Genomic DNA, 13,498 nt, shown 5'->3' on the forward strand with positions numbered 1-13,498 from the left:
AAGAAACCTATACCTAATTATTTTTAAAAATTGACATGGATTGCTAATGACTTTTGGTTGACTATTCTTTTCTTTGAAAAATAATTCCTTTTTAAAACAAATAATGTTAGTGTGATGATTACAAATCTGTAGAACTAAATTCCTGAATTTTAGACTACTGACCTTCCTTCTTTTTCTTATTTTCCTTCTAGGTTTTGCTGGCATCAATATCATAATAGGCATAATTGCTGGCACCATTTTAGTGTTGGCCCTCATATTAGGAATAACTGCCTGGGGTTATAAGTAAGTGATTTCAGTCTCAGTATTGTTATGGTAAAAATATACTTCTAAACATTTTGACAAAATTAAAACATCTAGAAAAATTTATATTATTGAGTAAATATACTTGAATTGAAAATGTGGCCTGGCTCAACAGTCAGTGATTAATTTTGGCATGGTTAGAAGTGATAATCATTTTGTATTTTTTTAGATTTTGAAACAACTCTAGTGTGAAAGTACTGACTATTCTTTTAATATCATCAAAGTGAATTTAAAACCTAAATTACATCTCCTTCAAGGACAGGGTTCCTTTGCTCTTTAGTGGCAGAGCTTCCATTATTTAAGTCCACTTGCAAAAATCTAGGCAAATCAAATCAATAAAGAGCTTAGTGTTTGATTAGTAGCCACAGTAATAGCAGTGGTATCAACAGAATAATAGCAGTAGATTTGTGAGTGCCTGCTACTATATATATATATATCACGCTGGCAAAACCTCCATAGCCTCTTAGCCACAATGAAGGATGCACACTTGTCAAATCTCTGTTTCTGTGTGAAAGAAAGACTATTGTGAGATTTAATTTGTTAAAAAAAAATCAAAACCATGTTACAAATCTTAGATGCTGAATTCTTTCTTAAACATCACAGTTCAACTTCCCACTCTTTTGGCTTTCTGTATAGATTTTAAAGTCAATAATTAGCTTTGAATAATATTTGATACCCTTAAATATATGTTAAGTAAATGCCTTTGAACATACTAACCTTATTTATGGATTTAATGTGCTCGGTTTCTCTTTTAGGTACTTATGATGGTGAAAAATTTTCTTAGTATTCAAATAATTATGTTTAATAAATTAAAACAGCCAGGTGAGGATCCATGCCTGTAATCCCAGTACTTGGGAGACTGATACAGAAGAATTATAGGTTTGAGGACAGTGCTGGTAATCTATCAAGTCCCTGTTTCAAAATAAAAAAATAAAATATGGCTGGGTTTTAACTCAAAGTAGTTCAACCAGCAGTTGATCTCTCTCCTCTTCTCTCTCTCTCTCTCTCTCTCTCTCTCTCTCTCTCTCTCTCTCTCTCTCTCTCTCACACACACACACACACACACACACACACACACACACCACACCACACATTAAAAAATATAGTGAATGGTGAACCTTTAGTTATCTTTACTATTTCAACTTAAAATCATGTTCTGCTGGTCTCTGAAGATGACAATCCAGGCTACCAGCATTGGGTTCTCTCCTTTTGGAAGGCCTGACACCTTTGTTAGGCACTACCTCATTTCATAGCATGTTTTCCTCGTGGATGAAACTTAGGCCACTAAATTAGGAGTTTGAATATTTTGGATTTAAAAAATATCCCATGCTTTTCCATTGGCTCATCCTTGTTATTATATGTCAAACATTCAGAATAATGCCAGCCCACAGTAAGCATTATGTGATTGATTGCAGTGATGATTACCACCTGACATAGTCATAAATCAGTTGAATCAAAGGAGACACCTTTAAAAGTATATGTGGCAAGCTAGGCGAGGTGGCGAATGCCTGTAACCCCAGTACTTGGAGGCTGAGACAGGAGGACCACAGGTTCAAGGTCAACCTCAGCATCTTAGTGAGACTCTTAGCAACTTAGTGAGACCCTGTTTCAAAATTTAAAAACAAATGAAAAGGGCTGGGGGTGGATTCAACCCTTAGTTCTATCTATCTATCTATCTATCTATCTATCTGTCTATAATATATATTGCTTGTAAGTTCAAATTCTGAAAGACTACCTTTGACTGAAAAGGGAGAGCAGTTAGTTTACTTGCAGGATAAATTTTGTGTGCTACAAAATTCAGAAGTTAAAATACAGAGAGACATCTACGGCAGCATGTGTTAACAAGCAGCCCAGACAGCAGTAGTGAAGTAGCGAGTAGCAGGGCAGTGAGTCCACCCCATGAAACCTGCGCCTGGCCCTGCATCATTTCACCACAGAAGCTCAGTGCCTTTGTGCCTCTCTAATGTGCAGGTCACTAGGTTTTTTGCACACTTATATTTGCACAGTCTCTTTTCATCATACCATTTGGAGCGATAAAGCCAAATGTTTGAAAAGAAAGTTTTTCTGTATCTTTATCGCTTGATCTCTACTTGCACTACAAGCAAATTAGGTCCATGTTGGAGTCATTATTTCCTTGACTTTCCCGACTCAAGACTTATACAGTAATTGCCATTACAAGCATGCCAATTACTCAATGAAGTAGCTCAGTGGTTTCATTAGATCGTGTGAAGATAGAAAGTAAAATTGTTAGCTCTACAGTGTGGGATTTTCTGCCACCTACTGATAAAAGTGAATATTTCATTTTTATACCCTTGGAAAAAATTACTGTTCAGAAAACATGGAACCTGAGTACTTATTCCTATTGCTTATGAAATTACCCATGTCTGTCTGTTGAAACCATATCCATTTTCTATTTGTCTCTTTTGGGGTTTTACTTTTTAAAAAAATTTTTTTGAAAATACTGTTCATATTGCAGTATCTTCACAAATACTTTAAACCTCATGATTAAAGTTTTAATGTTTCTAAAATTATTCAGAATACTTTTAGAAAGAGTGAAAACAGGAATTTTATTGGAGAAATTAAACTCATAAATTTGCTGTTTTACACATTCTATGTGGAATTCTTGAAAACAGATTTGGGATCTAGGAACTCATTTTCTCATTCGTGCTGTTAGTGAAATGTTCCCTTCCCTTTTTGAGCCATAGTGTCCGGAATAACAGGACTAGAAAATGAGGAAGACTCATTTGGGCCTGTATGACTAAAGTAACTGGATTGAGGGAATAGAAAGCAAAACATATTGAACAGGAAGACATCAGGATTGTATTTCCTCTATCTGATAGTTTCCAGAATGGAAAATAATAACAAATTGGCACTCTTGTCCTCATCGTGATCTTTGTAATGTGGATGGAATGGGGAAGGAAGTCCGGGGCCACCAATGCCATTTATGTGGAAATTATCCTCCATCTTGGAGGCAGGAGCCCAAAATGACTGTTACTTCACCCTTCTAATAGGTCTTCAAAATAGTCTGATGATGTCAAGATAGAAAGTTAACAACTCTTGAAAAGCAGCCACTAGGTCTATACTACCTTACTCTTCAGTACAAAATTTTAATATCAGTTTATTTTGAAACTCATGTAGGTTTATTTTTGCTTATGGTCAAATAAAAAAACATTGAATAGATATTTCCAGTGTGAAGTTTGAGCAAGTATGAATAACTAAGAAGGTCCTTAATAGCCATGAGTGAACTCACTTATTTATAAGTCATACACAGTGAGTTGGATATGGTGGCACACGCCTATAATCCCAGTACTTTGGAGGCAGAGCCAGGAAAATTGCAGGTTTGAGGAGAGCTTCAGCAAGTAGCAAGACTCTCAACAACCTAGGGAGACCCTGTTTCAAAAAAAGAGAAAAGGGCTGGGATTGTATCTCAGAGGTAGAATACCCCTGGGTTCAATCTATAGTACCAAGTAAATAAATAAATACATAATGAAATAAAATATTCTGTTGTACATTATATTGTCCTATTTGAAATTCTTAGGAATAGATATAGTTGGGGTTTGTGTTCCAACAAAAATAATTTATGATTTTACTTCTATGAAAACACTGATAATGTATATAAGAAACTTTATATACTTTTGTTATCTAAATCAACATATATCTAAAAACTTGTATTTAAAATAGGATTGACATAAAAATATAACAAAATGTTAAAGCAACACAGTTGATGTTGAGTAGAGTTACCTTTAATGATTGCCATTTATTTATGCTTTTAAAATGGGAAATTATCTGATGAAATTATCACCAGGCCTTTTTGGTATCACTTCTCCTAATGATAAGGTGAAATTTTGTGTATATTCCCCATTTTAATCCTCTAGTTCATAGTCCTCTAGCCTTTCAGTGAATGCCAGCGCTTTTATGTCTAGTGCTCTGTTAATGTGCTTCCATAGGTGACTAATTCTTGTGTTTTTCCCCTCTCTTTTCTTGTTCATGAAAAGAAACTATCGAGAACAGAGGTATGTGATAAGAATAATCTGAGCATATAACTGAGAGATTTCATTCCTTACTAGAATTCTTAGAATTCATATACATGATTATAAATTAAGTTCATTTTGTTATTATGCTACAATCATCTTGATTTTTCTTGATCTTGAAGTAACAATTTTAGATTGCTCTACTTTTATGGTAATATATACATGTAGAAATTGAATTTCTTTTCATCTAAAACAAATTTACTCTATGTTAAGTTGTCCTGTTTGTTTACATTAGTTTATTGGTTTATTTTCATGTTTAGTATACTTATTACATAACATCATTTAAGGGAACTTACTTTTTCTTTATTACTGTTGTTATATTAATAATGGATATTCATAAGTGACAAAGTTTATCTGGCCACAATATTGCTGTCAGGGTAATGTTCTGGCATTTGGTGAACCTATTATTTTTTCATAAGAAAAAAAAATTTGTACTGATGAAGTATCACAGAGATAGAGAAGGAAATTGTATAGTTGGAACCTCTGATGCTCTCCTGTGCTTTTTTTATTAATAAAAATGTCAGAGATGGGTGTGGTGGCCCACACTTGTAATCCCAGCACTTGGGAGGCTGAGACAGGAAGATCTTGATTGGAGGACATTGCCAACTACTTAGTGAGGCCCTTTGCAATTCAATGAGACCTGTTTCATGATAAAGAATAAAGAATAGGGCTGGTTGGTGTAGCTTGGAGGTAGTATACCCCTGGGTTCCATCTCTAATAGTGCAAAAAGAAAAAGTCAGGTATTCTATTCAATATCCTACAATCTATACTTAGTGAACAGCATAAAAAGAGATAAACCATTCATGTTGCTCTTTAATAATTATTGATTTTATTTAAATCTAAATTGCCACACAGTATTGGGGTATACCCTTTGATTTTCACATTTAACAAGTGATTTAGACTATTAGCTATTGATAGAAAAAGGGAATGTTATCCTGGAAGTTGAAAACCCAGACCAGGAATTGCACATTGTACAGTATTTAGCTTTGTGTTCAAAGTATGTATACAAATTCCTACCTGCTTAACTTTTTCCATTGTTCATCACATGCCTGTGACAGGTTAGGAATAAGTTGTGGTGAGTGTGGTGATGTTTCTTTAGGCCCCCAACCACAACTTTCATTTTTTCATAATTCAAAATTTTAGCCGGGCGTGGTGGCACGTGCTTGTAATCCCAGCATTCGGGAGGCTGAGACAGGATGTTTGAGGTTCACAGCCAGCCTCAGCTACTTAATAGAGCCCTTTGCAACTCAGTGAGACCTGTTTCCAAATAAAAAATAGGGCTAGGGGTGCAGCTTAGAGGTAAAATGCCCCTGGGTTCCATCCCTAATACTGAAAAAAAGAAAAATTAAACTTTTCTCTTTCCTTCTGTGCTGTAATTTAAAATGCCTGTCAAACTTCAGCCATAAATATCTATAGAAAGTCTATAAGTATATGGCAGCCACAGGATACCCATTGAAATCGTGGTCAGTTAGCATAGATATTTGAAAATATTGACCTTGCTCTGGAGTAACAACTCATCATTATAGAAGAATAAAGCGGAGACAAAATTGATTACATTTTCTAGAAAACTAGATCTCTTTGTGAGATGTTTTTAAACTTTTGGGACTGGGGTGGTACTTGGAGCAAATCAGACAGTGTTGTATGCATGTATGTTTGCATCTTACTGAACCTCACTATGATGTATAATTACGATGCCCAATATAAGCGTGTGTGTGTGTGTGTGTGTGTGTGTGTGTGTGTGTGTGTGTGTGATACTGCCAAAGGAACCCAGGGGCACTGTACCTCTGAACTACACCCCCAGCCTTATTTTTAATCCCTTTCTAAATTTTGAAACAAGCCGGGCGTGGTGGTGCATGCTTGTAATCCCAGCATTCAGGAGACTGAGACCTGGAGGATCATGGTTCACAGACAGCCTCAGCTACTTAGTGAGGCCCTCTGCAACTCTGTGAGATCCGGTTTCAAAATAAAGAATAAAAAATAGGGCAGGGGGTGTAGCTTGGAGGCCCCTGGGTTCCATCCCCAGACCCGAAAAATAAATAAATGAATAAATAAATAAATAAATTTTGAAACAGGTTCTCACTGAGTTGCAAAGGGCCTCACTAAGTAGCTGAGGCTGCCTGTGAACCACGATCCTCTAGTTTCAGCCTCCTGAATTCTAAGATCATAAGTGTGCACCACCACGCCTGGCTCAATACAAGCATTTCTAAAGAAGCACTTGTGTAGAGCAGGACCCATTTAGGCTTTTTGTTGGGCAGAAGTTGAGTATCCAAAATAAACCTGTGGTTGTTGGCTTTCTTCAGTCGAAAATAGAATTATGTTGAAAAGATTAAAAAATTTATGATTGAGTTATATTTCCATAGTAGCTAAGGCTATTAGTATTTTGATACTGCTGAATATATAAAAGGAAAGTAAAATACCTCAAATATGTATCATAAGCAAAGCTTAAAGAACACTCTAATGTGTTTTTACTAGAAATGGTATCCAAGAGTAAGGAAATTTCCCATAGTATCCCAAACTATTAATATTTAAAATTATGCACCAACTTAGTATGTAACTCAGTATATTCATAGCTACAGCTAAAACATTTCCATACTATGAATCTCCTTTTTTTGCCCAATGTAAATTTGTATCTGTTAGTGTCACTAGTTGTCATTTCATGGATCTGGCATTCCTTTTGGGTCTAGTCTATGTATTGAGAGTTGTCATCTTCCAGTGGATATTGCTTTTACTTACTTTGAAATATTTCTACAAAATTCCCTATTTTGACCCTTGTCCATAGCTAATGAATAGTAGGTTTGTACAACGGTTCTCAAAATGGAGGGTACGAAAGAATGAACTTAAGATCAGGAAGTGCTAACTGTGTAAGTTTCTTTTGGAAGATTTTTCTTTTTGACAGTATGGGCTAGTGTTCCAGTTTTTTGTTCTGTGGTGCTAGAGATTGAACTCAGTTCCTCAAGCCTGCTAGACAAGCACTCTACCACTGAGCTATATGCCCAGCCCTGACAATATATGTTAGTGATTATAGACACGCAGTCAGGCAGTGGACCAAAGCACACATTATAAAAGTTTCAGCCTATAAAATTATTTGCAGATATTTAAATGAAGACCTTCCCCAAATCAAAGGATGACAGGAAGTAGAATTAAGAATTTTAGAGTTGTTATTGCCTTTAAATTAGGTTTTCTTGTGTGGTTCTATCACAGGAAGAACCTACAAGGGTTTAGAACTATCTATTCGTATATATGTTGGGAAATTAACAAAACTTTCCTCAACTCAAAAATCAAACAAAGCTGGGCATGGTGGAGCATGCCTCTAATCCCAGTACTTGGGGAGGCTGAGACAGGAGCGTACCAGGTTCAAAGCTAGCTTTAACAATTTAGACAGGCTCTAAGAAAATTAGTGAGACCCTGTTTCCAAATAAAAAATAAAATAGGGCTGGGGGGTATACCTTGGAGGTAGAATGCACTGGGTCTATTTCCCAGCAACACACACACACACACACACACACACACACACACACACACACACACATAAAGTTCTTTATACTCTTTAAAGCAATATGACTGGGCTCAGTAGCACATGCCTGCAATCTCTCAGCACTTGGGAGACTGAGAGGTGACAAGAGCATCTCAGGTTTGAGGTCAGCTCTTGTTAACCTAGAACACCCTGTTCCGAATGAAAAATAAAAAGGACTAGAAATGTAGCTTGGAGGTAGAATGCCCTCTCTACCTCCACCCCCCACACATAAAAAAGTCTTTAAAGCCAGATAGTGAAGGGAAGTTATCAGTGTGTGCTCCCTGAAGACTTTGTGTTTCTCTGATCTCCAAATCTTCAAATGAACAAGGATGTTGCTGTTTTCAAAGAGAAAGGCAGCAGTCCTGAACCGGAATGAGGTTCACATGTACCAGTAAAAGCACTGGTGAATGTGAAGTTTCACTTTAACACTAGATGCAAGATACATTAAAGGTGTAGCCACTTACCAAATTCTTATTAATTTTTTTATGGTTCAAAAAATGCCAAATTGGGCATAACTTTCAAATGACTAGAGAAGACAAGGAAGGAATTCTGTACATGAATCTGATAACCAGATATATTTTGCTTCCTGAGAATGTGTCTTCCAAGGTTTTCAGTGTATTGAAGAGTCATGTTGTCTATTTATTTGCAATTCTGGCAAAAGGATGATAAGCAAGCTCATTTCTTTCTGTGTGTGTGTGTGTGTGTGTGTGTGTGTGTGTGTGTTTTCTTTTTAGTGGTACTGGGGTTCCTGGAAACCCTTCTATCTCATCTTCGGGTTACTCTCCCAGACATATTTTCATTTTGAAACAGGGTCTCTTAAACCAGAGAGGCTGGCTTTGAACCTGCGTGATCCTCATGTCTCAGCCTCCCAAGCGCAGGGATTACAAGCGTGCGCCACCACGCCCGGCTCTTTCCTTTATGTTAATGAACTGCTTATTACAAATGTAAAAGTTCCACTCTGGGGTATCGTGGAGGCAAAACCTAAACATGTACACATCACTTAAATCAGCCAATGGCTTCTTGTGAAGGGCAGAACTGTGAAACCAGGGAGCCATGGAGAATCCTTAGCATTAGGTCATTACAAGAATGGATTTTTATTTAAAATCTTCAGTTATCCAGGAGTGGTGGCACATGCCTGTAATCTCAGTACCTGAAATAGGAAGACTGTAGGCCCAGGCCAGCCTCAGAAACTTAGTGAGACCTGTTTTTTTTTTTTTTTTAATCATAAAAAGGGCTAAGAATATAGCTCTGAGGTAGAATGACTCTAGGTTCAAACCCCAGTACCAAAAAATAATAAATAAATAAATAAATAAATAAATAAATAAATAAAATCTTCAGGAAAGAAAACCTCCACATTTTTAGTTGATTTTTATTGCCAATATTATAGCATAAGTGCTTTAGGACTTAGCAGTTGTATGATTGGTAATGAGAATTACAAATAGTTTTTAGTTTCCAGTTACCTTTGTAAACAGAACAAGAAATATTAACTGGACTTAGGTGTTTAAAACTTTCACATTCAAGTGAAATTCTTTTCCTTTGTCTTAAGTGAAAACACATCACTGTGGCTAATGATGAATAGAACAATTAGGTCATATCTTTCTAATCTGTAGCTTTACCTTAAGCAGAACACCCTGGCCCAATCCTATTTTTCTCTCTCTCCAGTTAGCCACTTTATTTTTTGCTTGTAGACTTTCTGCCTTTTTTCCCCAAACCTTTGTTGGGTTTTTTTCTATTACTATTTCAGTGATATTCATACACCTGTCAGTGTGATTTGGTATATTTTAAACAATATTTCTTAAAGCAGTAAATTAACAATTATAATAAGAGGCAGCCCAGAAATCAGCAAAGCATTGGAGAACTGTGTCCTTCGGATTTAAGGTTAAGAATCGTTTAATTTTTTTTTTCACTTTTCTTATGCTGAGTATGCAAAACAGATTATTAAGATAAACATTACATATTAGAAGATGCTTTTAGGAAAGATCACATTTCTCTTAAAACGTGACCAACAATTTTGAAAGATTGTTCAAGAAACAATCTTTCTTAATGTTTACATTTGTAATGCTAACACAAAACTAGATGTTTTATAATTAAGAGTGCATCTGAAATAGAATAAGAACAAACAAGTAATCCATACAGATACTGTAGACCTGGTGAGAAAGAATAAGTAACAGTCTATATGAATTACCTCCTCCAAAGTCAGTAAGTTACAGGGATGGTCCTTGTCTGAGAGAAAAGGATTGCCTTTAGAATAATATTACTTAATGACATGCACAAATTCAAAACACAAAATGGCATGCTAAAGTTGTAAAGGAAAGAAAGAATCAGTTACTAAGGTAGAAAGGGATGATTTTTAAGGAAAAAGAACTTAGTTATATAGCATTTATTTAGTTTCTGTTATTGTTTACAAAATGTGCAAGTCTAAAACACTTGCATATAATGTGAGAAATATGAGGTGATATTTCCATTACAAAATTAGCACCAGCCAGGCCACTTGTTACAGTAAACACTTTCAGGTTCCAAATTTGAGGAAATGTACAAAACAGTAAAAATGTAGGAAAAAAAGTTCTAAAAATAGTAAAGGGTTGAAAATAAAGTTAAGTTTAAAATTTTTAAGGGGATCATTTAGTTGGTCTTATATGATATTTCCTAACATATGAAGAAATGTTATTTTGTTGAATATGGAGACCTTATTCAAGAAATAGGTTTGTTTGAAGTACATAATGAATATTGTAAAAAGGGTGGATTTATGGACAATGAAGGATGCTGAATATTATTCTTAAGAGATCTTTAACAAAATTCATAGTCTATCACTGAATTTAGTATGTGAAGAAAGTTGTATCCATTCCTTATGTAATTATCAAGATAAATGCAGAGAAGTAGCATCTATATTTTGGAGATTTTACAATGGAGATAGATAGGAATCAAATCTAGTCAGGATGATAAAAGGACATGGTGCCCTAGAAGTATGTTGAGCTGGAACTCTCTCCAACCTCTTGACCAAAGCCTACTGTTTAAGATGTGTGTAGCATTTAGGATCTTTTTGCACTATGTAGAGTTTACCATTGACTTCATAGAAGTTACATTGCAGAGGTGGTAAAGTGTGCTGAATTAAAAGACAAAAACTAGGCCCCATCCATGTGGAAGGCAGTACATTTGCACCTGCAGTATCAGCTAACCAAGACTTCGGTAAATGCCAGTGTTTAGTGATATGGTATAAAAAAGAATATATAATTCCAGAGGTCAAATATCTCTCACATAGGAAGATATGTTATTTGTCATGTATTATTAGCATGATGAATATGGAGACATAATTCTTATAAAATTAATGTGCCTTAGTCATCAGGAGCAAGCTCATCATTCTGAGCTAAAGTTACAAAGAATGAAAAAATATTTTTGGATGAACCTATATAAAAATTATGGGCAGAATTAGTTTTAAAAGCTAATTAGATCATAAATTCTTTCATCAGTTAAACTACAGAAAAGTAGCTTAAATCACACAGATCAAAATACGTACTTTTTATCTTGATTGACAAATCTTTTTCTGCTTTGTAGAGATAGGTGAACATAGAGCTTTGAACTCATATAAGAGGATGTTTAGTCATTGGAAGAAAGTATTTTAGACCTTTACAACAGCATGGGAATCGATGGAAACAAGCAAACATCTGAAAGTGTCATTTTAACAGTGATGTTTAGTAGCAGCAAGTAACCAAGTTTATTATGGTAACTAAGGAGAAACCAAGGAGGAGAAGGCGCTAACAAATTTGCGTTTTGGTTGGAGAGTCATTTAAGTTGAACTGTGTTTAAAATTCTAAGTGCAGTGCTAGTTTACAACGCTGGAAGTGAGTGGAACTGGATCAAGTTTGGAAGAAGTTGGCTGTTCGGGCCATGCGCTGACGTTGCCTCCTGTGGGAGGGTGGGTAGGGGCCCTCTCTGAAGGTTCTATCTGGTTTCCTTAGGGGAAGCAATAAATGTCCATCTCAATCTTAGTTCATTCAAAAGGAGGTGAATGGGGTTAGTACTGTGCAGATTAAATTGTCTCTTGGTGAATTGTCACCCACTGTCTACACATTAATGCCATGCTGTAATCTCTTCTTGCTAAATTATCTTCCTTCATATATTCTACTGTGTAGTTATGAAGTTATCATATGTTTCAACCTTGAATCTTTTTAAATTTTTCTATATTACTTTTAAATGAGTGGAAGCCCCAAATTAAATATGAAACTCTGCATAAGGATTTATTTTGATTAAATTATAGAATAGCTTATAAACCCATCAGTTCTCCTAAAACTATGTAATGAATCAAGGTTATATTCATTATATAATGTTTAGAAGTCATGAATAGTCTATTCACTAGTGTGAGGGGGAACAACAAACAAATTTGTTTTATCTGGGCAAAACCATTAATTTTTTTTTAAGAAACAAAACTGCAGCAAACGTCGCTACATATAATGAAGTTACAATGAAGAAAACTCATCTTCCATATTGTTCCCCAAAGCAGGGCTTCATTCATCCAACTCATAAAGTCTTGAGTGATTTTGCATTTCTGGCCTCTACAGTTAGAATGACTTTAACTTGGCACATTTATTAATAAGCTGTGTGTTGTTATAGATTTGACTCATGTAGATCATTATCCCTACCTCTCTTTTTCCTGAAATAATATTTGTATATGTCTGTGTTCATGTGTGTGTCTCGTTTTCTGACTCTGAAATGTTTATTATGCCTTAGACAGTTGCCCCAGGGAGATTATGTAAAAAAGCCTGGAGATGGCGACTCTTTTTATAGCGACATTCCTCCCGGAGTCAGCACAAACTCAGCATCTAGTTCTAAGAAGAGGTCTGCTTTTCTGTCGCATTTTCAGATTTCTACCTGTTCCATCACACATTATTCCATTAGTCAGAACATTTCATTATTTTGCAGCAGGTTTGATTACTTCTTCCTTCTTTCTTGAATGTTAAAAATAGTATCCTTTGTTCTTTGATTACTGCACTTCAAAATGCCATATGCTCAGAACCACTTGCCATACAAATCAGGCCACAAAATTGACACAAAAATTATATATATATAAATGTACAAAAACAATGATTCTCAATCTGTGTAGAAACTTTAGAGTTTTTCAGTCTTGCTTTTAAATGGCTTAAGAAACAATGCATTGTATTTAATAATATTTTTAATGGTGAGCTTTATGTCATGTTTGGTAGTCAAAGAAAAAGGTTACTGTCATGCTTCAATAAAAGCAGTTAACATAAATTGGTAATATGAGTGCTGCATTGAATATTTCTTTTAATTTTATAAATATCAACGCTAAGCTCGCTGTGAAACAGAGAATGCTTCTGTGACTCGTGTACTTGAATTATGATTTTGCCTTTTTTTTCTGGAATGATTATTTGTAGGCTTTATAACTTATGCATTAGTTGAAAATTAAGTATGCTTAATATTTGTCTGAGTTTTATAGTAGTACAAGTGGGATTAATATATTATTTATGTCTTAAACTCTGATGATATATTCTTGTTCTAGCATCTTAAGGTATATGACACCACTTAAAATTCTGCATGATTTATAATTGCTTGAAAATAAAAGCCTAGAAGAAATAGTTGGTATGTTATAGGAAGTGAGACAGATATTCATGTTGAAAGAATCTAAAATATTCTTGTA

The 13,498-nt window shown here is 35.2% G+C and overlaps 1 protein-coding gene across 15 annotated transcripts in view; it reads left to right on the plus strand.

Moving 5' to 3' along the window:
• ADAM22 (ADAM metallopeptidase domain 22) overlaps window positions 1-13,498 on the plus strand; it is a gene marked incomplete at both ends in the record, with an annotated part of 237,120 nt that overhangs the window by 206,759 nt on the left and 16,863 nt on the right. For 8 of the 15 annotated variants that reach the window (XM_080700872.1, XM_080700866.1, XM_080700869.1 and 5 more), the window contains 2 exons: window positions 192-282; window positions 4,296-4,313. In XM_080700872.1, the coding sequence (XP_080556998.1) occupies window positions 192-282; window positions 4,296-4,313 (109 nt within the window). Of the gene's footprint in view, window positions 1-191; window positions 283-4,295; window positions 4,314-12,570; window positions 12,766-13,498 lie in introns of all 15 variants that reach the window. The other 7 variants (XM_080700864.1, XM_080700874.1, XM_080700871.1 and 4 more) reach the window with 3 other exon arrangements.

Source organism: Muscardinus avellanarius (genome assembly GCF_963383645.1).
Source record: "Muscardinus avellanarius genome assembly, chromosome: 9".
NCBI lineage: Eukaryota > Metazoa > Chordata > Mammalia > Rodentia > Gliridae > Muscardinus > Muscardinus avellanarius.